The 26,566-nt window shown below is 34.9% G+C and overlaps 1 protein-coding gene across 1 annotated transcript in view; it reads right to left on the bottom strand.

The window, feature by feature from the left end:
- The window catches only part of LOC129264907 (protein O-mannosyl-transferase 2-like), a 35,950-nt gene extending 21,998 nt beyond the window's left edge, over positions 1–13,952 (bottom strand). Inside the window, exons 1-9 of the mRNA XM_064101997.1 lie at positions 12,120–13,952; positions 11,435–11,543; positions 10,787–10,961; positions 10,223–10,316; positions 9,272–9,378; positions 8,843–8,925; positions 4,517–4,626; positions 3,769–3,899; positions 3,105–3,183 (exon numbers count right to left, since the gene is read on the bottom strand). Coding sequence (XP_063958067.1) covers positions 3,105–3,183; positions 3,769–3,899; positions 4,517–4,626; positions 8,843–8,925; positions 9,272–9,378; positions 10,223–10,316; positions 10,787–10,961; positions 11,435–11,543; positions 12,120–12,284 — 1,053 coding nt within the window. The 5' untranslated portion in view covers positions 12,285–13,952. The remainder of the gene's footprint in view (positions 1–3,104; positions 3,184–3,768; positions 3,900–4,516; positions 4,627–8,842; positions 8,926–9,271; positions 9,379–10,222; positions 10,317–10,786; positions 10,962–11,434; positions 11,544–12,119) is intronic.
- Positions 13,953–26,566: the final 12,614 nt, after the last annotated feature.

The following is a 26,566-nucleotide window of genomic DNA, read 5'->3' as shown; positions in this document are numbered from 1 at the left end:
ATCAAAGATTGTATTTTTTAAGGTTACTCAGGTCATTTAATGTAGGAGAACAGACACTTACTCTCTTTTATCAGAGTGTCATCCAGTCTGTCTTATCTTTCTCTTCAGTTGCATGGTTTAGTGGTTTGACAGAAAAGAATAGGGTTAAACTAACCAAGATTGTGTCCCAAGCTAGCAAAGTTATTGGTATACCCATGCAAGAGCTAGAAGATATTGTTGAATCAGCTCTCCAGTCTAGGCTTAATATCATAATGCATGACAAATCACATCCACTTCATGAAGTTATTCTAAACAGGTCTGGTAGAATTAGATTGCCAAAGGTGAAAACTGAGAGATACAGGCGGTCCTTTTTTATCACAGCAAGTAGAGCTTTCAATAGCAAATTGGTCAGATGATGAAGTAGGGTGTATTTTTTCCTTGTACAATGTACTTGCATCTCATTCTATCACTAGCAAACTAAATGTTTGGTGTGTATCAGATAGTATGTGCACATGCATGCACAACACATATCTTAAACTTAATAAAACTGGCAAAATATATGTAACTACATGTAAGCATTTCATTAAATGTTCTATATATTTAAATATTATGTGCACAGGCACGCATATGTATTCGAGACATACATGTGACCTACATGTACTACTTGATACATGAGCGTGTCTGTCTACGGTATGTTTTTGAGCGTTCAATTCCTCAAATTTGCAATATGATCTATTAGGGCGCTGCATGAGACTCACAATCGATTGCATGTCAATTTTAGGTCTTAACGTCAATTATTCATAAATCTTTTATTAATTGTAGGTTTGCGATTGATTGACTGTTGGCCTGCTTCTTGTGTTGACGGAAATAAATGGACTCGCCTTGGTTGAGGTTAATCTGTCACTTGTGAATTTTACAACTGAAATGTGCTTTTGGTTGCAGATATTTTCTTGCAACGCCCCCCCCCCCCCCTCCCCGGCACATAAATCAAAGTGCATTTGTGTAACTTGTACCCTTTGACATGGATCTGAATTACCTCAGTATGTTCAACCTTTAATAGATTTCATGATATTAACATAATTTCCTCTTTTTTTTTAAAACTATTTTTCAGGCATTATGCTTCTGCGGTTCCTGGCATGTACGTATGCGCCATGGGACGGAGTTCATGTGCGGGTAGGCTCGGCCGCTGAAGTGCTGTGTTTTGCTGTCTCGCTGGGCACTGTCTTAAATCGGTTCGGTGTCACCTTCCCGTCCGGCTTTGCGGGGTTCCCCATGGCAATAATTCTTTTTTGGAGTCCCGATGCTTGCCGAGGGCTGTGGGCGATGTATACCTATGGTTGTCGGTGGGGTCTGGGGTCCGGGAGTGTGTCGTTGCTTGGGGGTTCTGTACAGTCGGTTGGGGGTGCGGTGTTGGTCTGGTGGAGGCGGTGGTTGGGGTGGGCTGTTGGACGTGGTGCTTTGCAGGCCGGGGTTGCCTTAGCGCTCTGGTCTCCGTCCGGTGGTACATCGGGGCCGTGAACCGTGGAGGAATGTACTGCCCCCTGGTCTAGATTATTGCACAGTACACTGTACGTATGGCTTGGTCCACCATACTTAATCATTACCACTCTCTATATATACTTTAATGTAGATTTATTTGTATGCATGCACACTATTTATTTATTTACCTATTTATATATGTTATTTATTAGTTATTATAAAGTATAGGAAGTTACAGTGCCATAAATACCCTTTCTCTCTCTCTCACTTCCTTGCTCTCCTACCTTAGCCACGCAGCTTTTCAAATTTTTACTATTACATAGGTGTTTTTATTGCTAAACAATGGATGATTTATTGTCTCCATGTCTCCATCTAAGCATCCTCACACCAGGGTGCCCTTCATATTGACTTATGTTTGAGTTGGATGTACGGTGTGAGCCACGGTCTGAGCTGTCTGAGCGTATGATTGACATATATGTAGAGGAGCGTACATGGGGGGGGGGAGTTTGTGTGTAGAATGTGAGGAAATGTGTGTGGTTCTTTTGAACACTGGGTAGTTGTTGCATGGTGATTGCGGTCACAACGGAAGGGTACTCTTGTGTGGGGGTTGCGGGGTGGAGGTACAGTGCCAGTCATACATCTTTGATACCCGTTTGCCTGTTTCGGCCAGAGAGCAATAGATAATGTATCATTCTCTGGTAGGGACGGGTGGACGGGTGTTAGAGATATGTGACTGGTACTGTACAAGTAGGTTGCACAATTGCATTGTCCTATTTCTCTCTGACTTCTCTTCTTTTCTTATCTTCTATTTTTTCTCTTCTATCCTCTATGATCTCATTCTCCCCCTTTCCTTCTCTCTCTTTTCTTCTCGTACAGTTGTGCAATACATATTTTAACAGTTATGATTGTTTGTCAAATGTATTATTTATGCCATTGTTTATTGTATTCATGTTTGTAACTTTATGCCCGAAAGCGAATTTTTTGTATTTTTATGCATGACAATAAATTATCTTGAATCTTCTGGAAACTAACATCACCAAGTTGATTGATCAATATTAAAGAATTTTTTCAGACATTCTTGACAAGCAAACCCCTGTTAAGTGTTGTTGTATGTTGCCCCACAACCATCAAATCATTGGTATTCAGAAGAGATCACAAAGGCAAAGAAGATGGGGAAGAGGTTAGAAAGGAAGTGACAAACGATCTGACTTAAAGTGAAAGACAATTTTAGACAGTGCATCCAATTCTATGCCAGATTGTCTGGAAAATGTTAAAAGATGCACAGGCCTCTTGTTACAAGAAGCAGATCTCTTGAGTGCTGTGGTCAAATAAAAGAGTCATACACAAAATGCTTCACAATCAGGTCAAATCTTTTTGTCCGTCGCATCGCAATAACCAAGAACTTACAGATAAAGTTTGCCTATACCTTTCCAATTCCTTGTGTTATTCCTTGAAATTCTTAAACACTTTATTGGCAGATATATAAAAGAGGAGTAATAATATTCAATGCTTAACAATATTTTTATAAGCACTTTAACAATGCTGCATTTTAGTATCATTATCATCATAATTATACACAATCAATCAACATTTGTATGATCAATTGGTAGAGCCAGAATCATTTCTGAATTTGTAATGAATCTTACCTCTCCATAGCAAGTAACCTGATGGTGCCGACTGGACAATGGAGCCGGTAGCGGATGACTATGAAGATTTCTTTTAGTTCTTTGGAAAGAATTCAACAAAAACTGAAATGTAAGTTTATCTTCAAGGGTATACTTTTCATGGCATAAAATCACAATTTTCTGAGCACATTATGCATCAATGCTGCAAAAAATTTATTTTGAGCAGCAGGTTTTTCCATAGGAATGTGCATAACTATGTTGAAGAGTTTCCCCAACAAAATAAAAGTGCTAATTAAATTTGATAAGTAAACTTATTTGCTGGTGTGGGTGTCACTGAAAAAAATGACTTGGAGATCACAGCAAACAAAAAATCAGTTCAGACAATTAATACAAATGCTCTCATCATACTTCATATCTGGATCCAATCTAGGCCTTATTGCGTTAAAATTAATAAATTTGTCATCCAATGATAAATACCGTGCTAAAATACTCAACAGCCAATCTAATTTGAGGATTCTAATTAGTATACCGTTAGATGGCAGTTTTTGTAACAGACCCTGAACTCATCCTTTTCTCAATTCAGGCAGAGACATCTACAAAGGTTCCATACAGTCTCCGTCTGAGTCAAGTCCATAGTTGATCCCCTTCAACCCATCAATATGAAAGGAGTACATAGATTACTTACGCAGTATGCTCCAGTCTTACGAGATCGCCATGTTTGACATACTGTACTGATGTATCATTTGGGTCAGGGTTGACATTAAACTTTTTCACCAGCCATTCATTGTTCATATCCTTGTGAGTATATGCAGTTACCTGAGAGACAAAAGCAATGCATCAATCATATAGATAATAGTACATGTACAATAAGATAAGTGTAACCCATCTGATACAAGCTGATAACGCTATATCAAATATGTTGCATAGAACCAAGGATGCATTAGAGCAGAATCAGTATCCATTGGGTTAAAGATTGTCAAGCATTGGAGAGAATCTGATACTATTAGGATATTAACACAGTAACTGGTTTTTGTCCATTCAAAGTGGAATAGATTTTTATTACAGAGAGATTCTAAGAGACGGCTTTGCATTTTCCTGGCATTAAAGAACTCCAAAAAAAGTCCTGCACTGACTTAAGACTTTTGTTCAAGTGTAGTACAAGTAACAACAGTATTCTTATGTATCATTTACGTGGATGTTTAACACAGAGCACTGCACTACAAACATCCATTTTGTGGTCCCCTTTTACCAAAGATATCATTTGCTTACTTGTACACCAATAAAACTGTCTTATGTATGAAATAAAATACATTTCAAATTTAACTACAACATGACAAAATTATTATTTACTATCATCATAGAGTATCTACATGTATGTACTGAAAGTGGAAGCAAACCAGAGATGAGAGACAGTATGAAAAAAGTTTAACTACCTGTTGTTGCACAGCACCAAAGCCTTCAGGATAGAGATGATGATGAGAGTGAAGTAGTCCTCCTCCTGATCGATGATTCTTCAATGTGATCAAAGATCCATAGGCAATGGCTAAAGGAGAGAATCCATAGAAGGATTTTCATAGTAGATGATGTAAACCATGGCACTTTTAAAATATCAGCAGTAAATTTATTCTCAACTACTTAAAACTATGTATGTGATCTGCCACCTGAAATCCCACAATGAATTTTTACCCGAAATGAATTTTGAAATTTTCATTTCATCTCTTTTTTTTTTGCTTGAAAAAGCACACCCTAGGCTTTAAAATGACATATAACTTGTCAAGATTGGTCAACTATTACCAGTGCAACTATTTGATTGCATTTGAAAGAAATAAGGATAAAACAAGGTCAGGGTCCACTCAAGCACAGGATGCGCACGATGTGTAATCTGGGTGAAAGTTCCAAGTAGTCTAGAAAAAATGGTGCAAAAAAAACTCTTGTAACTCCCCTTTTAAATCAATAGAAGGCATTTGAAGGCCATGGCTATGGCCATGGAGATATGCTGTGCACTTTTTTAATTTTCCAATTTGTGCTGTCTTATAGAAATGTGTTTTATGGCTAAATGGCCTTGCCCTAAAAATATAGAACTTAAGGACGTTCCACAGTTAAAATGAAGTCCATGTCATTTTCACCAAATTTTGCAGAGAGTTACTTTGGTATCTATGCATTATGAAAATGCAAAAAATAATATAGGTTCATGTGCTTGTTTTTTTTCTATGGGACTTCAAAGTTGCCGTATTTGAATGATATGAAATGTTGCGCAATCATGAGAATTATGCCTCTCTTAGACCTCACGAATTCACCAAATGAGTTTAAATCATCTTTACTATCTCAATATCGCATCAAACTTCATAAAACTTTCAGGATGTGTAACTTAGTATATACCAAAGTAGGAGAAAGTATTTTAATTGGTAAAACTATGTCTATTTGGAGTCAGCAGCGCCCTCATTTGGCAAGAATGGTGCAAAAATTCGGAAAAAACAAATCTTCAAAGACGTGAATCTACTCAAAAATTTAAAAAGCATTTCATAAGCTGCACTTTTTTCAAAATCCATGTCATTTTTATCAAATTCGGCTAAACTGTAGAGGAATGTATATGGAAGATGTTGGGAAGTTAAAAATATGGGGTCCATGTGCTCGTTTTTCAACTAAAAGTGTCCAAATTGTTGCGAGTTGGCTTGAAAATCGCCTAAAATGCGCCGAAAACGTGCAAAAGTCTAATAATACCGTCTAAAATGCGAATGGTTCCCGTATTTTTGCTCCCAAACATTCAAAATCCATGTCATTTTCGTCATAATCTCTAAATTTGTAGAGGAATATATTCTAAAGCCGTTAAAATATCAAAAATATGGGGTCCATGTGCTCGTTTTTTAACTATCAGTGTTCGAAATGATGCGAGTTGGCTTGAAAATCGCCTAAATGCGCCGAAAACGTGCAAAAGTCTAATAATACCGTCTATAAGGCGAATCGTTCCCGTATTTCGCTCCCAAACATTCAAAATCCATGTCATCTTCATCATAATCTCTAGATTTGTAGAGGAATGTATTCTAAAGCCGTTAAACTATTAAAAATATGGGGTCCATGTGGTCCTTTTTTAACTATAAGTGTCCAAAGTGTTGCGAGACGGCTTGAAATCCTCCTAAATGCGACTTAAACATGCAAAAGTCTAATAATACCGTCTAAAATGCGAATGGTTCCCGTATTTTCGCTCCCAAACATTCAAAATCCATGTCATCTTCATCATTATCTCTAAATTTGTAGAGGAATATATTCTGATGACGTTAAAATATTGAAAACATGGGGTCCATGTGCTCGTTTTTAAGCTATCAGTGTCTAAACTGTTGCGAGTTGGCTTGAAACAGCCCAAAATGCGCCGAAAACAAGTAAAAGTCTGATAATACCGTCCTTTGTCTAAAAATATGAATGGTTCCGTAGTTCTGCTCCCAAACATTCAAAATCCATGTCATTTTCATCATACTCTCTAGATTTGTAAAATAATATATTCTGAAAACATTGAAATATTGAAAATATGGGGTCCATGTGCTCGTTTTTAAACTATTGGTGTCCCAAGTGTTGCAAGTTGGCTTGAAAATCGCCTAAAAAGCGCCGAAAACATGCAAAAGTCTCTTAATACCCTATAAAATGCAAATGGTTCGATAATTTGCTCCCAAACATTAAAAATCCATGTCATTTTCATCATACTCTCTAGATTTGTAGAGGAATATATTCTAAAGACATTAAAATATTAAAAATATAGGGTCCATGTGCTTGCTTTTAAACTATCAGTGTCCAAAGTGTTGCGAGTTGGCTTGAAAATATTGAAATGCACCTTATACATGTTATATGCGCCGAAAACGTGCAAAAGTCTAATAATACCGTCTAAAATTCTAATAGTTCCGTAGTTTTGCTCCTAAACATTCAAAATCCATGTCATTTTCATCATACTCTCTAGATTTACAGAGGAATATATTCTGATGACGTTAAAATATTGAAAACATGGGGTCCATGTGCTCGTTTTTAAGCTATCAGTGTCTAAGCTGTTGCGAGTTGGCTTGAAACAGCCCAAAATGCGCCGAAAACAAGTAAAAGTCTGATAATACCGTCCTTTGTCTAAAAATATGAATGGTTCCGTAGTTCTGCTCCCAAACATTCAAAATCCATGTCATTTTCATCATACTCTCTAGATTTGTAAAATAATATATTCTGAAAACATTGAAATATTAGAAATATGGGGTCCATGTGCTGGTTTTTCAACTATCAGTGTCCAAAGTGTTGCGAGTTTGCTTGAAACAGTCTATATGCGCCGGGATAATGCGCCTAAAACGGGAAAAAGTCTAATACCGTCCAAAATGTCTAAAATACGAATGGTTCCTTAGTCCTGCTCCCAAACATTCAAAATCCATGTCATTTTCTTCATACTCTCTAGATTTGTAGAGGAATATATTCTGAAGAAGTTAAGACATTTAAACTATGGGGTCCATGTGCTCATTTTCACATTATCATTGTCCAAAGTATTGCGAGTTGGCTTGAAACAGCCCAAAATGCGCCGAAAACAAGCAAAATACCGTCTAAAATGCGAATGGTTCCGTAGTCTTGCTCCCAAACATTGAAAATCTATGTCGTTTTCATCATACTTTGCACATAGATACTTTAGCACCTAAATATTCCAAATATGCAAAAATTAACATGGGTCCATGTGCGTGATTTTTTTGCTATAGAGCTTAAAAGTTGACCAAAAATGGATGATGTTCTTAAAAAGTGCGCATCCAAAAGAATTTGGCATTTTTAGACCTCACGAGATCACAACATTGAGTTTAAAGCCCTGTTATTCAGTCAAAATCCATGAAAATTTCATCAAATTTTGCAATATGATTAATAATTGTATCCGTAAGATGGGTAATCTATCTATACTGCTGTCAATTGTTCGCTCATTTAAGTCTAACAACACTCTCAGTTCTTAGAAATTGCGGGAAAGATACTCAACCTCAAAAATTTCAAATTTCAATAACAAACTTGAGAAGTAAAATAAATGCTGCACTTTATTCAAAACCCATGTCAGGTTCACCAAACTTTGCAAAGTTGTAGAGGAAGGTATACCTAAGAGGTTCAATCATTAAAAAATGTGGGTTTATGTGCTTGTTTTCAAACTGTCAGCACTCTTATTAGAGCAAATTTGCTTCTCAAAACACCCGAAAACGCGCCAAAAGCATTATCTATGAGAGGAAAAATTCCGAACCACTTTTCCATTTATTCATACTCGGGGCCATATTCATCATACTTTGCAGCACTACAGAGAAACAATTTTGAAATTGTAGAGGAATACAAAAAATGGTCCCTGGAATAATTCCAGTTTATTATAGCTTCATAAAATAACACATCAGATCTGCAGTAAGTTTAGATAAGGAGAAAAATCAGCTCACATAATTATACCTACAGCTGATTAAATCACAAGTTCATCCATTGTGACGTCAGCGCGCACAGTGTAAAATATGCGCAGATCATGATGCGCACAAACATAACTGTGGAACGTCCTTAAGGCATGAATTCCCAGACATCAAGAAGATTTGATTGATACAAATCTGGAAAATCACAATTTGAAACGCCAGCTTCTCCAGGATTGGTTATACTAGACTTAAAATGTGATGTAAAGTATATTTGAATCCATAATTTCATGAGTCTTTTGGTATTTGGTTATGCCCTTAATAGTTGTTTTCTTAGGCTTTATTTTTCTGATTGACAGATGACAAACATTAAGACTTTCTTACCTTCCGGCAAAGCTGCATTATGAAGTTTGTTTCCTATGAGCTTGGCTTGGAATGCTGAGCTGTAGAAACCATCTCCATTCCCACTGCAATTGAAACAATAGTTGGATCAAATGTTTAGCCCATCCTTAAATATGCATGCAGAACCAACATGGGGACAAATGATATCCTACATTCAATATTTCACTTGAAACCTTCTGTTTTCTGCAGCCTTTTATTCTTATATCAATTAATATTTTAGTTCTGAGCTAGCGACCAATTAATATCGCTTTATTTAAGTAGATTTGGAATAATTAAAAATTTAAATTGCATTGATCTGCACAAGTTTCTATATGGCAATATGTTACATTACTGTACCATCTTAAAAGATCTTCATTTTTTTAAATTGCATCATATTCCTGGAATGTCATCACATTCTGTGTCATATCTCACCTTTGATTTAAGACTTTGAAGTGGATTGCAAAGAACGCTGAGTAGACGATGGCTGGCAAACATATCAAACACAATACTCTCGCCAAGAGATGGTAAAACAGTGTCATCTGTGTGCATGGAAAATACCCAAATCGAACATATCTGATTTGTACACATACTGAGATTCTTGTTATTTTGTCATAAAGTCAGAGACTCATCGATTAGGCAAGAAGAGACATCTGTGGCCCGTTTCATAAAACTTGTTACAATAACAAAGTTGCAATAACAGTTAAAAGCTAGCAAAATCCTTCCATTTGATTGGCTAATGGTACATTTGTTATACATCTTTTGTATTTGTTATTATAACAAGTCTTTATGAAACGGAACCCTGGTCCAGAATACCGTTTATCTTGCTTTGTATAGTTTTGTATTAAAGAGCATTTCACTGTACTGCAAACTATTTGAAGGAGGTAAAATGACAAAACATTAATCAACGTATCTCATGATATCATTATGATGTTACGAGTTAGTCCATACAACGTAATTATTGAGGCCTGGGTCCAATCTTACAAAGAGTTACGATTGATCCAATCAACCACAACTATGGAAAGCCACCAATGTTAACATCTTAAACACATGTTTGTTCAAAATATTTTCTAGATATGATGTATATTGATACATTCATACTTTTCTTGAAAATTAAGTGTGCTTTTCTTTGTTTACAAAAAACATTGTGCAAATTTCCTGAAGAAAAATTATGACATTGATGGATTTCCATATACTTGTGGTTGATCGGATCAATCGTAACTCTTTGTAAGACGGGGCCCTGAAGCATTTAATGTGTTTTTAATAGCATACATGGGAGGATTTCCTACACCATGTCAAAAGTTCAGAACGCCATAAAAAACATTTTGCTGGACTTAGTCACACTATACAGGATTTAGGAAAAAATTCCTTTTAAATTCTATTTACCTTTGTAAGACTCAAGTCACCAAGAAGATTCCAAAGGTCCTGAGCTGTAGACACACCAGCAAGGAGGATCACAAACAATCCAACCCATTTTACACTGTCAAAAAATAAATCATTCATTTATTTCTAATTACTTCTCAATAAGTTTTCCATACATAAATGCCTGTCCCTGGCAAGAATTTTCATTCCTTGAAATACTGATACACATAGGCAACAGTTGAGCTCCAGCCAGGCTTATTAGGACAATTAACGTCTTGAGCACTCTGAAGAGTGGACATGAGAATGTTACAAATTACATTGTTATCTATCATCTGGTAGATTGGTTTAAAGCAAAATATATTTAAAATGTCTTTGTGAGGGTTATTCAAATTCACTAAGCTATTCTCATGTTTTATTTTAATAGTTGGAACATGTAAAAGTACCAACAACTTTCAGCTTATTTACAGAGCTCACAATAAACCTCCTTGATTAAACAACTTATTAGGGGCATAATTTACAATAAACAGGCAGAAAAAAATATATGTATCATGGCCAAAAAGTTGCTGCACGACAAATGTAATTCCATACCTGAAAGTACATGCCAGGAACACTCCTGTCACAGACATCCAAGCCCACCAGCTTGGGCTGAAAGGACTGGAGTGACAGGATCTGAACTTGACAAGAGAGAAGACTGAAGCACTGATAAACACCATTAAGATTGGATCCAGGAGGATGTACTGAGACAGGGTCAGGCATCCACAGTCTAGGAAACAATATTGACCAAGAAAAAAATTCTGTAAAAGTGTAAAAGACCATTCTCCACATGCATGTGTATTGATTAATCAGCCTTTATTGTTCAAACTGACAGCATCAATTAGCTGTCTTTCAATGCAATAGTTTTCCTTTAAAATTTTATGCATTACTAGAGAGATAAACTGTGGATGGCTTTAGGAATTAGAAAAAAGAGGTAGTGAGTGATTTTAGGGACCTGCATTTCTTGTCTTTACACGAAAAAACAGAGAATACAGGGAATACAGTCAATTTACATTTACTCATATTTCATCTTTAATACCGGTAGTTAACACTAAATTTCTTTTTTTTATTACTATTTTTCTTTTTTATGTCAATCTCAACTCATCTCTGTTGTAAATATAAACAGAAATACAAGTAAGATTGGCCAAAAATTACATACCTTTTATTCAATCTAGACAAGTTCATCATTCTGAACAAGCTTACCAAAAAGAATGAGTGAGGATGCAACTACTGCTGCAGGAATTGACTTGGTCATTTCTTCCACTGTGAGGTAGGTCAGAGGGATGATCAGTGATCCCAAGGTGGTACAAAACTAAATAAAGTAAAGATCAAAAGTAATTATATGTAACTGGTGCCTGTTCCATAAAGAGTTACAACTACTGCTACTTTGCCATTAAGGCAACTACCATGGTAACAGCCCTCATTAGCCGAAGACAATCAAGGTTTCCAATGCCATGAAAGTTACAATAGTTGGAACTCTTTATGAAATGGGCCTCCAATTGTACTTATATACAATAAAAATTTTGATTAAATTCAAATGATCCAAAAGCAAATGAAAGCAATCTCAACTTTGAATAACTTTATTTAATCTTAAAGTGAATTTACACTACAAGCCTAACTGAGATTTAATTCATTATTTCATCTCTGTAGATTACAACCCATTGGCTTTGCTTAACTTCCAAGATACATTATATAAAGTATAATTACTATTACCACCATACATGTATTTTCAGGCAAACACTGTAGCAGCAATATAATAACCTTTGGAAAACTATTTTTAAAAAAAATTGTGCCTTGCAGTTTTTATAGTGGATATGAAGACTTTATAAGTTGCACTATTATATGTTTATTATTATCATTCAATAAAAATAATGGTTGGAAAACTTACAGCTCTCATGCCATAGTATTCAGTGTCACCATACTTGTCTCCAGGTTTATCAAATGGGAAGGAGCCATTGTATCCAGACACATAGCCAGCAAGGCCTATCAACATCTTACCCAGCGGTGGATGCACATCAAAGAAGAATGTGCGATTGATGTAGTAGCTCCCCATCTTGCCAAAATGAGTTTCATCCCAGCTGGAATTAGATTAAACACCTACATTACTTATCTCATAGATTATTTAGTCTTTGACCACACTACGTGACATGTTGTATTGTGATAGTAGTAACACATTTTCATTGTGAGCAGCCAAGATTTCTATCACCATTGTAATACACGTAGTTGAATTCATTTGTTAGTTATAATTTGTGACATTGAATTGTTGTAAAGCACAAGATGCATGGCAGATGGAAAATGAAAGGAAATCATATGTTTTGCCATGGTTTATTCTTAAAATTATCTCTCTCTGCTCGAATACCTGATTTTAATAGGATGATTTCAGATTCACAATGGACAATAGGCTAAAATATTTCCAATACAAATTTTTCAATAGAATTGTGGTTTTTAATATACTATTTAAACTGAAGATCACCAGTACTGAGTGCTGTACATTTTGTAATACTGTAAAGGAAAAACAATTGAACACTTTCTTCGCTTTTGTATTTTCAGTAGAAATATTTGGAGTAAAGTACAGTAGAGTCATGGATATCATCTCCTATGTTTACTATCAAGTTTACTCCACAAAATATATTGTTTGAATACAAAGAAAAGCGAAATGATGCTGTTTTGAATTCTATTATTATTATTTTAGAAAACAAATTGTTTTTTTCGATGCTGAACAAGACTGTGCCCGATTTTAAACTAGCACATCAATGATGTGGAGCTCATCCGGCATCTCGCAACGAAATTTAACACAATTTTAATTTCAGCCCAGTTGACACTGTAGTGAATTATAGTGGTGACATTAATTGAGGATATAGAATTGAAATTGATGAAGAAATTACATACAAGCATTTTTTGTGATCTATGAATAAATTTCATATAAATTAAGCATAAATAATTTTCTAGTCAAAATTTCTAAACTCTGTGTAGAACCTTGGTGAACCTCATGTAGCTCTCAGATAGAACAAAAATAATCAAAATCAATCAACAAATAAATAAGTATTTTTTGTGAGTTTTGAAAATATATGAATAAATTAGCATATTTAAAGGGATGGTCCGGGCTGAAAGTATTTATAGCTTAATAAATAGAGTAGAATTCACTGAGCACAATGCTGAAAATTTCATCAAAATTGGATAACAAATAACAAAGTTATTGAATTTCAAAGTTTAGCAATATTTTGTGAAAACAGTCGCCATGAATATTCATTAGGTGAGCTGATGATGTCACATCCCCTCTTGTTCTTTTGTATTTTATTTTATGAAATTAGGTTTATTCAATTTTTTCCTCCAAGAACTAGAAAAATTGGATTGACAACTGATTTAGTGCATTAGATATCTATTGCTGCACCTTATTTCATTATAAGGGTACATATTATTCACACAACTATGAAATAATGAAAAAAATATGATTTTATGTAATAACATAAGAAAACTGAATGTGGAGATGTGACATCATCAGCCCACCTAATGAATATTCATGACGACCGTTTTCAGAAAAATATTGCTTAACTTTAAACTTCAATAACTTTATTATTTCTTATCCGATTTTGATGAAATTTTTGGCATTTTGCTCAGTGAAATCTACTCTATGTATTAAAGTAGAACTATATTGAAAATCGTAAAAATGGAGAATCATATATCAAATTAAAGGAGAAAATAAGGAGAACACGATGATGTAAATCATTTATCATGGAGACCGATGGAACTCAGTTAATTGATAGTTTAAAGTTCTCTCTCTGAATGCTTCAAACACGCAGAATTACGTCCGCGAAATTGGGGATTTTTTATGACGTCACTTTCTGTACGAGAGGCGTGATTGGCTCTCCCACGTGAAGCTCCACTTGCATGCAAAACCTGTTGCGAGGGTACGTTTTCTCTACATTGTCACTGAATACTTCGATCCCGAAATGAAAGAAAACCCAGAAGTTTAGCTAGATTTGGATTTTCAAATTGATGATTATGAAGATGAAGAGAATGATGATGAAGTTTCTAGCTCTAGAAAAAATGCAAAGTGACGTGGATAGAGGTATACATTAGGGGAATTACGCCGGTGATCATGAGTCGGATAATTCAACTTGCATGCCGATTCGCTACCAACACATGCAGCTGATAGCTGCTCCGCGGGTCAAATCCATGAAAATGAATTCCATCACGACCACATCCAGACAGAGTCTCTTTCTTCTATCAACAACATAATGAAAATGAAAATAATGATATAACTGTTCTTACAAACAAGTGAATATATCCGAACCTAGGCTGAAGGTAAATCAACTCAAGGAATAACAGCAGACGGTATGCACCGACGATGAATTTCACGTGGCTGGGAGATTGTCACTCGTTCTGTTAGATAAAATTTCTATCTCATTATTTTGACTAAATTACGAAACTCGGAGAATTAGTATTCTACATAAAAATTAAGTAACACCTGGTACTATATTTTTTGAATTACGATAAAACCTTTTTGAAGCAAAGAAAATGAGGTGAATTAAAATTAGATATAAAAGATCATCCGCCTAGCTCGCATTCGATTGTAAACAATCAGCAAGGCGAGCACATAGAGTTGGATAAAGCTACGCTTTATCCAACTCTATGGGCGAGCAAGCCACTGAACTGAAAATACGTATTTTCAGTCCAGCAAGCTGGCCATGTGCTTTTGATTGTTTGTTTACAATCGCATGCGGCTAAGTGGATGATCCTTTATATCTTATTTTAATTTACCTCAATTTCTTTGCTGCAAAAATATTTTATCGTAATTCAAAAAATAGTACCAGGTGTTACTTAATTTTTATGTAGAATACTAATTCTCCGAGTTTCGTAATTTAGTCAAAATATAATGAGATACATTTTATCTAACAGAACGAGTGACAATCTATTCCAGCCACGTGAAATTCATCGTCGGTGCATATCGTCTGCTGCTATTCCTTGAGTTGATTTACCTTCAGCCTAGGTTCGGATATATTCACTTATTTGTAAGTACAGTTATTTTATTATTTTCCTTCTCATTATGTTGTTGATAGAGGAAAGAGACTCTGTCTGGATGTGGTCATGCTGCATGGAATTCATTTTCATGGATTTGACCCGCGGTGCAGCTAGCAGCTGCATGCGTTGGTAGCGAATCGGCTTGCAAGTTGAATTGTCCTACTCATCATCACCGCCGTAATTCCCTTAATTTACCACCATCCACGTCACTTTGTTTTTCTAGAGTTAGAAACTTTATCATCATTCTCTTCATCTGCATAATCATCAATTTGAAAATCCAAATCTAGATAAACTTCTGGGTTTTCTTTCATTTCATGATCGAAGTATTCAGTGTCAGTGTGGAGAAAACGTACCCTCGCAACAGGTTTTGCATGCAAGTGGAGCTTGACGTGGGAGAGCCAATCACGCCTCTCGTACAGACAGTGACGTCATCAAATTCGAGTCAATTCAGAGACCGATGCGAGACATATTTCGGAGAGGCATTTTAGCGCTTTTTAATTGGCGATTTCCACCTTATGTATTATTTTCGTTATTTTTGAATGACCTAATGGTAATCCTCACATCATTACCTCTCCACTGATATATAATAAGGCCATATTCATAATCAATATATTTCTCCTTTAAGATATAAATATTTTCAGCCCGGACCATCCCTTTAATGAGTTTCAAAATTCTGTGTTGACATTTTGTATCACCACCTAGAGCTATCATATAAAGCAAACAAAATTGAAATTGATTTAACAAACATTTATTTGTGATTTATGAATAAATTTTGCATAAATTAGCATTAATAATTTTTTAGACAAAATTTCAAAATGTTGTGTACAAGTTTGGTTAACCTCATGCAGCTCTACCAGATGGAAGAAAAAAAATCAAAATCATTCAACAAATAAAGAAGAGGCATTTTCTGTGATTTATGAATAAATCTCGCATAAATTAGCACAAATAATTTTCTACTGAAAATTTCAAAATTCTGTGTAGAAGTTTGGTGAATCTCATGAAGTTCTACCAGATGGAAGAAAAAAAAATCAAAATCGGTCAACAATTAAAGAAGAAGCATTTTATGTGAATTCTTAAAAATACACATGTATGTAAATTAGCATAATTAATTAGTTTCAAAATTCTGTGGAGAAGTTTTGAATCCCCCACCTAATGCTATCATATAAAGCAAACAGAATTGAAATCAGACTTGAAATGATGAAGAAGAAGCATTTTTAAATTCAGTCAACAAATAAAGAAGAGGCATTTTCTGTGATTTATGAATTTCGCATAAATTAGCATAAATAATTTTCTACTCCAAATTTCAAAATTCTGTATAGAAGTTTGGTGAACCTTATAAGCTCTACCAGATGGAAGAAAAAAAATCGAAATCGGTCAAAAAATAAAGAAGCATTTTATGTGAATATTTAAAATATGCATAAATTAGCATAAAAATTGTTCTAGTCAAAATTTCAAAATTCTGTGAAGAAGTTTGGTGAATCTCGTAAAGCTCTACCAGATGGAAGTAAAAAATTCAAAATCGGTCAACAAATAAAGAAGAAGCATTTTTTGTGAATTTTGAAAAATGCGCATAAATTAGCATATTTAATGAGTTTCAAAATTCTGTGTAGAAGTTTTGAATCCCATACCTAGTGCTATCATATAAAGTAAACAGAATTGAAATCAGACTTGAAATGGCGAAGAAGAAGCATTTTGAAATTGTGGACGGACGACAGACGACGGACGCCACGCCACGGCATAAGCTCATCTGGCCCTTCAGGCCGGATGAGCTAACATACAAAAGTCAATTAAAACATATTATTTAGATGAATGTTACATTTATGATTTGAAAGGGAAGAGAAGAAATTTAAATGTGAAATGGAGTATGCTGAAGTATTTGCTTGTCTAATTCATTATCATTTTACTTCTGTAAACATGCAAGTTTTCTTTTTAATGTAAATAAAATTGCCCATTTGTTCAAAACTACAGGGAGAAAAGAAGAGAAAAATCAAACAAGCATATACACACTGAAAATTTCATTGAAATCAGATGTAAGATAAGAACTTTAACATTCAAAATTAAAATTTTGCTTATTTTCAAAAAATAGTTACATGTATATGCACCAGCACCACACAGTGATATGCAAATGAGAGTGTTGATGATGTCACTCACTCACTCACTCACTTTTTCTTTAGCAATGTATTGTTTGAATTCGGATTTGACAAAAAGACTAGCTTCATCTAGTCACAACACGTTAAAACAATGTCAATTTTACATGTTGAATGAGGAACCAAAATATGTTTCAAATTAAAATGAGGAGAAAACAAAAAAATTTCATAGAATAAAATACAAAAGAAATGGATGAGTGACGTCAACGTTCCTTCATACCAATTTCCTCGATTAGTCTTAAAGGGGAAGTTTACCCTGAAGAAAAGTTTGTAGTAAAAATAGCAGAAGAAATGATGAAAAATATTGGTGAAGGTTTGAAGAAAATCCATTAAAGATTTAGAAAGTTGTTAGAATTTAAAATTTGGATTTGTGACGTCATAAACGAGCTGCTGCCCCACATGCTATGTAATATAAAATGCATAAATTTCAATCTTTGAATCGTTCCTGAATTATGCCTTTTTTTTTTTTTCTTTTTATGATTGGTTGTGAAATGATTTGCCTATTGATATACTGAAGGTAAAGTTGAAACCATTTTCAATTTTCTGAAAAGATTTTTCATTGATTTTTTTTTACCATACGCTATGTAGGAAAGCTGCTTGCATATGACGTCACAAATCAAATAATTAAAATTCTTAGAACTTTTTTATAAAATTTTATAATATATAAAATATAATATATTATTTTTTCTGATATTTTTACAATAAGGTTTTGTCAGGGTGAACTTCCCCTTTAACCGGGTTCAGGATCTTGAGCCGAACCTACATGTAGCTCATCAAGTTACCATGGAGGGTCCTCTCAGCTCTGTGATCTCAAAGCTGAATGTCACATCATGATCAAATGCATACTGTACAAATATCGCCCCACTTCAGCTAAAAAGCTATTCATGCGAGACAATTGAGACACAATAATATTTTGTGTTGCATAGACTCATCACAGGCAAGGTGGTTGCAGACTACCACATACGGTAATACAGATTAACCCCTGACCTTATATCATTTGGCTTACCTTTAGAATCCAATGTCATGAATGGATTACAGATGTGATATACGTGTGATGCCTCGTTTTAAAACTACAGTTAGTATCTAGTGCTAGTTTTCAAATTCTTGCGCAAACATTTAAATTAAAAACAATTGTAGCTGATGGGATGAGAATCTGAATTTGCAGTGCATAATAAATACAGTTCAAAAGTTAGGCCTAATTATCGACCAGTTCATGAATTAATCTTAAAGGAGAATGAAACCCTTGAAACCAGCTGAATCCATATCAAAGAGAAAAATCCAAGAAACATATTGTTGAAAGTTTTAGGAAGATTGAATGAATAATAAGAAAGTTATGAGCATTTGAATATTGAGATCACTAATGCCATGTAGATCCTCCCATTGGCAATGCGACCAAGATCTGTGATGTCACACACGTACAACTCCCTCATTACTTTAGTACTTATTTCACTTATATTCTCACTTTTATAGAGTCTATCACAAGGTGAGGTGTTCTCTTTATGAGAGGACAAGTACAGAGGTTTCACAACATTATATCATTGATGAATCGTTTGTCATATGATTAGAATGAGCAAAAAGAGATGTTTTGGGGTATATTTTCAGTGTCCAAAAGGGGAGAGTTGTTCATCTGTGACATCATAGATCTTGGTCGCATTGCCAATAGGAGGATCTCCATAGCATTAGTGATCTTGACATTCAAATGCTCATAACTCTTCTATTGCTAGTCCTATTTTACTCAAACTTTTGTTGATCTTATTCTTTGATTTTTCTGCTTTCACAAAAGCTAACTTGCTCCAAGAGTTTCATTCTCCTTTAAATTAACTTGTGCATTGCTAGTTTTGTTCTAGCAGTCTGCTGATTTGGTTTGATTTTGAGATCTTTGTTTTTTCAATCTCAAAAGCTGATTGGAATATATTGCTTTGTTTTATTTATTATCAATAATGAATTTAAAAAGGGAGTAGCCTATAAAGGCCCACTCACACAGAGTGCGAGGTTAGCTATACTAACCTTGCACACCCGTGTTTGGGTGTTGATTTTAAAGTCAGCAAACATCGTTTCATTGCCGATACAATAGTATAACCACTCAACGGGAAGAGCCCCGTTGAGTGGCTATACTAATATTGTATTTTGTTTACAATTCTTAAAAATTAAAGTCACACAAAAAAGCAAAATTGCTTACCTCTGCCTGGAAAGTGGTTGCGCAAGTCTCTTCTACGGAAATAAAAGGAAGCTCGATGGTGGCGCTCATAAAATTCACAACCTTACTTCAGCTCGTCGGTAGTTTTATATCTGTGTCTAAATTCATTATATGCCAATTTCCTATGATTGTTTCTTAAAATATGGGCACCAATAAATGCATTACCTTAGAAAAAATACTTAATTATTGCTGATGACAACACTTTTTGCAAATCATTTAAAGCGACGACAAATGAAAAAAAAAATCTACATGCCTTAAACGAAACCAGCAGTGCAAGCCTATGTTTGTTTGTCAACAATCAGTCCTCCAAAGTCTATACAATGAAAAGACTGGACTCTTTGCGTATGGTAACGCTTTGCATCAATTTGCGAGTGAAATAGTTTTAGTGCCTAGTCTTGCCCTTGTAGTGTCTTTGATATGAATATAAATCACGCGCCCTCTTTAGACAACAAGTGGAATGCCTCTGGCCGTCTCACCTGCATCACGCGATTCAATATAGCAGCAGTGCTGATTTTGAAAACTACTATAACTCGCACAAGATGTTCAGTGATACTTGGTTACTCTTATTTCCACGTTTTATGAACTAGACCAATACACTTATAGAGATATGATGGCAATTCAACAAATACCCCCAACGTGGCCAAAGTTCTTTGACCTTACATGACCTTTGACCTTGATCATGTGACCTGAAACTCGCACAGGATGTTCAGTGATACTTGATTACTATTATGTCCAAGTTTTATGAACTAGACCAACACACTTTCAAATTTATGGCTGTAATTCAACAAATACCCCAATTTGGCCAAAGTTCATTGACCCGAAATGACCTTTGACCTTGATCATGTGACCTGAAACTTGCACAGGATGTTCAGTAATACTTGATTACTATTATGTCCAAGTTTCATGAATCAGATCCATAAACTTTCAAAGTTATGATGGTAATTAAACAGATACCCCCAATTTGGCCAAAGTTCATTGACCCGAAATGACCTTTGACCTTGATCATGTGACCTGAAACTTGCACAGGATGTTCAGTAATACTTGATTACTATTATGTCCAAGTTTCATGAATCAGATCCATAAACTTTCAAAGTTATGATGGTAATTCAACAGATACCCCCAATTTGGCCAAAGTTCATTGACCCTAAATGACCTTTGACCTTGGTCATGTGATGTGAAACTAATGCAGGATGTTCAGTGATACTTGATTAACCTTATGTATAAGTTTCATGAACTAGGTCCATATATTTTCTAAGTTATGATGACATTTCAAAAACTTAACCTTAGGTTAAGATTTTGATGTTGATTCCCCCAACATGGTCTAAGTTCATTGACCCTAAATGACCTTTGACCTTGGTCATGTGACATGAAACTCAGGCAGGATGTTCAGTAATACTTGATTAACCTTATGGCCAAGTTTCATGAACTAGGTCCATATACTTTCTAAGTTATGCTGTCATTTCAAAAACTTAACCTCAGGTTAAGATTTGGTGTTGACGCCGCCGCCGCCGTCGCCGTCGGAAAAGCGGCGCCTATAGTCTCACTCTGCTATGCAGGTGAGACAAAAATTGCTGTTCTGGAAGTCGAATAGCATCGACGTCAACATCAAGAAAAAATATTATGTATTTGGTCACTCACACGTATTGCGAGGTTAGTATGCTATACTAACCTCGCACCACGTACATGCTTACGCTACAGATTTTAGAGTTGTCGGTTAACATCCCTTCATAACACGAATAATGTTAGCCGAAACTCATTCCTCTACTCACCAGGGCTTTTTCTGGTGAAAAGCGTTCCACTTTCAATTTTACAAATATTTTTTGAGTAAAAAGCATATAAAAAAAGAGCAAAATCGCTTACCTCGGCCTGGAAAGATGCTTCGCGTGGCTCTTTGACGGAAATAAAAGGAAGGTCGTTGGTGGCGCTAATACAATTCACAACCTTAATTCAGCTTGTCTGTATTTTTAAAACTAGATTCTTGATTCATTGCATGCACAATTCCAATGATTGTTTGATAAAATAGAGACACCAATAAATGCTATAACTTAAAAAACATACTTTTTATATTATTTTTGCTGACGATAATACTTTTTGGAAAATATTCAAAGCGATGACAAATTTAAAAAAAAACATAGAAAATTCTACGTACCTTGAACGAAGCCCCGCAAGTGCAACCGTTCGTTTTTCAATTAACATTCCACCAAAGTCTTTACAGTAAAAAGATTGCATCGATTTACGTGTAAAATAGTTTTTGTGCCTAGTCTTTCCCTTGTAGTGTCTTTGATATGAAGATAAATCGCGCGCCCTCTTTAGCTCATTAGACAAAAAAAATTTGGGAAATCATAAGCTCGCTCCGTATTTTGTCAACGAGAAGAAAAATTAACGCTTAAATGACGCTTTTTGAGGGATATTCATCATATTAGGGGGAATTGACTTCACATCGTTCGGTAAGTTTTTTAGAAGTACTTGGTTTTACAAAATTTCTTGTGAAATTCGCCGGAATTTGTTGCAATTTTGCATGCGCCATGCCTTCAATTTTCCTGTACACGGCGGCAGTAATGCACCCATGGGTGGTATTTGTACATAACATGTACAAATGTACATACATGTAAGGCCAAAGAAGTCACCAAAGCAAAGGGACTTAAGAATCTATATTTTTTAAGTGGTCAAAACAAATCCCATGAAACAGTTTCATGTATTGTGCCTTTGATTTTAATGTGCACGGCGCATGTAACGTTCGTATGGTTGAGACAGGCCAATGGCTTTTTCTTACTCCCTTACAAGTTACATGTACACCCAATCATTCATAATAGTGTTTCTTGTTATTTTTTGTCTAAATTGTACAACTGTCATTGTTGTTTTATTTATGGCATTAATACACGTACATGTATCTTATCCTGCACTTTATCTTTAAGAGATGTGAAATAAATGAATTTAAATTTTAGAAAAAAATATACAAATCTTTACTTTGTCTTTAGTTTGGATTTTCACTAACAACAGTAACAAGCACTCTAGGCGACACCCCAATACTTACCGTGTTAATAAACTGGGACTCCACTCATGCACATTTGGGCCGCCCTAGCTTAGAACTAAGCATCAATATCACTTTAAAACATATATCTACAAGTTATGTATAACCTTTTTACTACTTTGATAATGTTTAATCGGTACTCACCAGTTCTTTTGATGTATTTTCTGCAGAATTCCCATGGATTTGTCCCAAATCTTGCGACAAACCACGCCGCGGTAGACAGCTGCATTCTTTTTTATTTATAAATAGAGCGCCCCTTACGATAGTTGTTAATAACGCGGCCAAATCGTTAGGTTTTTTGCACTGTGTCCAAGGCATTTTTTTTTGTTTGATTTTTTATTTTTTAATAAATATTCTGTTAAATAGCGATTTTTACGTCAACTATAAAATTTATATCACAAAATATTTTTTAATTGTAGAGATATACATAATATCATACAATAATTTATTCTATATATATTTTATAATAAAATTTATAATTGTTGCGGTCTTTAAAAAATGATAGTCGATCGATCAGGTGACGACTACTCGTATCACGTGATCTGAAAATCAGCTTCGTACCGCTTTGATCGCACTCGACGGGACTGGACTGACTGCCAAGAACAGATCGAAAAAGGACTCAAATGTAAGTTTCCCTTTATTTTATAACATTTAAAGTAGGAGTAGGATTATATTTAATGGGCAATTTTTTAATAAAAAATGATAAACAAATGAGGACAAAGCTCGCATTTTTCGAGTAATAATCACTAATATCATAAAAATACTTGGGTGCAGGACTTCTAACCTGTTTTTAATGCATTGTCGCCTATGAGGTCCATACATGTTAATGTTTGGACCTCATTGGTACTAGGAGTGGTAACACTAACAAGAAGTTAATTTGTCATTAAAATAAAACTAAAAGTGTCACCAAGATCCGACTCCAAGCCTGGCCCTGGATTTATTTTATGCTTAATGTTCTAAAGTTAGACAGTAGCTACTTACCAGATGTGATCAGGCTCTCCAAGTTTGTAGAATCTTGTAGCCAGAGCCAGGATCGATATAATACTTATTGGTAAAACATAAATGATCCTGTTTTCCACCAAATTCTCAGGGCAAATTCCTTTTTTGCTTGAAGATTTGCTACACGAAATACCGCATGTGGGACCAGAGTGAGAGTCTGCTCTTTCTCTTCCGCGACCAGGAGCGTTAAATTGATCGTGCATTTTAACTTCCCGCTTCTCATCAAAAGTGTCTTTTTGATCATATTTTTGGGAGCATTTAATGCCTTGTTTTTCTTGTTTCCGATCTCCCGTAGACTTCTTGAAAATATCAGAAGACATGATTCGGATTCCAGATTGCGAGATGTAGAAAAGTACCGTAGTTAATGCATGTATGAATCCTATTAACAGAGGGCTCACTCGATCCTGTTGCATGAAAGGGTCTTTCGTAGAACCATTCTACGTACGTAAGAACGAGATATCGCTCAACTGTTTCACAAAGCCGATTTGGGCGATACGAAGAATGGTCTTGGAAAGACACCTCCAGACGTGTCCTACGTAGGCATGATCTTATTTGCACACCGCCCATATCCACCGTCGGCATTGAGAGAAAATGCATTTACGGCAAGCCACACTGACATATCACCTTTAAACATTTTTGGGGTCATTCGATTGCGCTCCGATGCATTTTATCTGGGATGGCGCCAAGTTATTTTTATATTGGGACTGTCATCAATTTCACGACAAAACAGGTGTCTTTTTAACTTCTCCGGGGTAATCTATGGGCCCATATAATTTGTTTAAAATATGTTTTCTTTTATTTTCTCACATTTGTTCCCCTCTTTTCCCCACCCTTTTCTAGTTGTTTTTTCTACCAAACTTGAAATATCGAAATGGGCGGCAATCTCTCTGACCCCTCATGCTTTATCATTAGATAAACAACATGAAAACAAAATTTTCAAAAAGAAAATATGTATAGTAAGAAAACATGTTTATAACGTTCAGCAAAAAAAAAAATAATAAACACGCGATATCGATACAAAACTAATATGTTACTAAACATGCTAAATCATTTATCTATTTTTATTTCATTTTCGTTATTATTATTCTTTTGCTGAGATTAATTTCAATCAATGAAAATTGTTGGATTTGTGCTAACTTAATTGAGATGATGAATGAAACAAAAAAACAAATCTGCGGTAACAAAATAGCTAGTTAAAATATACATTAGGTCTATATAGCTTACGAATCCATCACAATCATAACAAATGAAAATAAGTTGTACTTAGAAAAGAAAAGGTTGGAATCGCATGTTAAATATCTGGATAGGCCCTATGTCATGTCAAAGCAATAAATATACGTCTCTCGACTCCTTTGAAATGTTGAACATATATAGCTTATATTCTTACATATAAACTTCCATAAAGTTATGAATAAAAGTTTATGATCATTGTCATTTTTAGCATTGTTTCTGTAAATAGTATTTTCTTTTTCATTTGCAGATTTATTTCACACATTTGTCTATGTTTTATTATTGCAAAGCACTACTTTACCCACTTGACATGTTTGTTGCAGCAATTTTCATATTTTGCTTGTCTTCGGATAATTTTTATGCAAAGTTATACTCTAAACACTCACATTTGTATTTCTTGCATTATATCTGACAAATAAAATAAATAAATTCAATTTTTCACACGCAGCCTCTCATATTTTCCTTTTTAGTCTCATACAATCAGACACGTTGATTTTGTTAACTCCATTCAAACCATATTCTTACCTCAACAAATAACATTTAAAGCATAATTTGCAAATTTATCACTATAAATAATATTCTATAAAAAAAATCAGAATATTGAACAAATACAATGTAGAATTTACGTATTTACATCAATTTTTATGTCGGACAGGGGTCTCTTTCGTTAAAATATCAATGAAAGGTGTCTGTAAAAGGGCCGTGTTCTAGATGAGGGAAATAACGAAAATTTCGATTTTATCCAGTTATGTTTGTGAATCTTTGATTGTATTTTTTTTTGCCTCATAAAGTAAGCTCCATTCATCAATTCTACAATCAGTAATACATAAAAAATTATTTGATCTCCATTTATTGAAATATATGATTTTATGAAAAGTCGTCATTCCGAAATAAAAGGTTCAGGTGATGATGAAGACTAAATATTTTTCCGATACTATCGATATCAAACGATGTCGCGGACTTGGAAGACAAAATTGCCTTCGTGAAACGGAAAGCGCTGATTTGTCGCCAATCTCGTAAGAATGGTCCTAGGACGTTCCTACGTACATGACGTATCGCTCATCTCGTCATGCAACAGGCCCCAGGGAGCATGTATAGGGTCAAAGCGTATATCTCTATGGTCAAGGTTCATCGATAGGAGAGATGTAGGCTAAATTATGGTTGGGCCTGGGAGGGAGGGGTCGGATTTTTTTTTCTTTTTATGATAGGTTTTTCTCTTCCCATTTCGTCTAAATTTCATCCAATTTTATGAAGTAATCATTCAATTTGGAACAAATTTGCTGACCTATGAGTTAAGACAATTTAGTCATTCGATTAAATTTCATGGGCATGTAATGAGATATTTCATGGTTTTTCTCACTTGAGCATTCAATATGAGAGATCAAATTAAAGAAATTTGTCTGCGAAAATAGTTCCACCAAAAAGCATTGTTTGTATCAGTGAACGAGTGAGGACAAAATGTATATTTTAAAAATGTGAATTTTTTTAGTACTTGACGACCTTAATAGTATATATGCTAATTTTCTACGTTCCAGTCATTTATTTCCTGCGGAATGTTTCACCAGGAAAATTTTCAGGGAACGTGCCCCCTCCATCTCCAAAGTGCACCAATAGAAATAAAATAATTAAAAAAATAGAAACTTTGAGAAAAAATGGCAATGAAATGCTTGTCTATGTCGAATTATTTTGTCAACGTTAATATCATCATG

This window comes from Lytechinus pictus, chromosome 7 (genome assembly GCF_037042905.1).
Source record: "Lytechinus pictus isolate F3 Inbred chromosome 7, Lp3.0, whole genome shotgun sequence".
NCBI lineage: Eukaryota > Metazoa > Echinodermata > Echinoidea > Temnopleuroida > Toxopneustidae > Lytechinus > Lytechinus pictus.
This window is presented reverse-complemented; position numbering and strand designations above follow the sequence as displayed.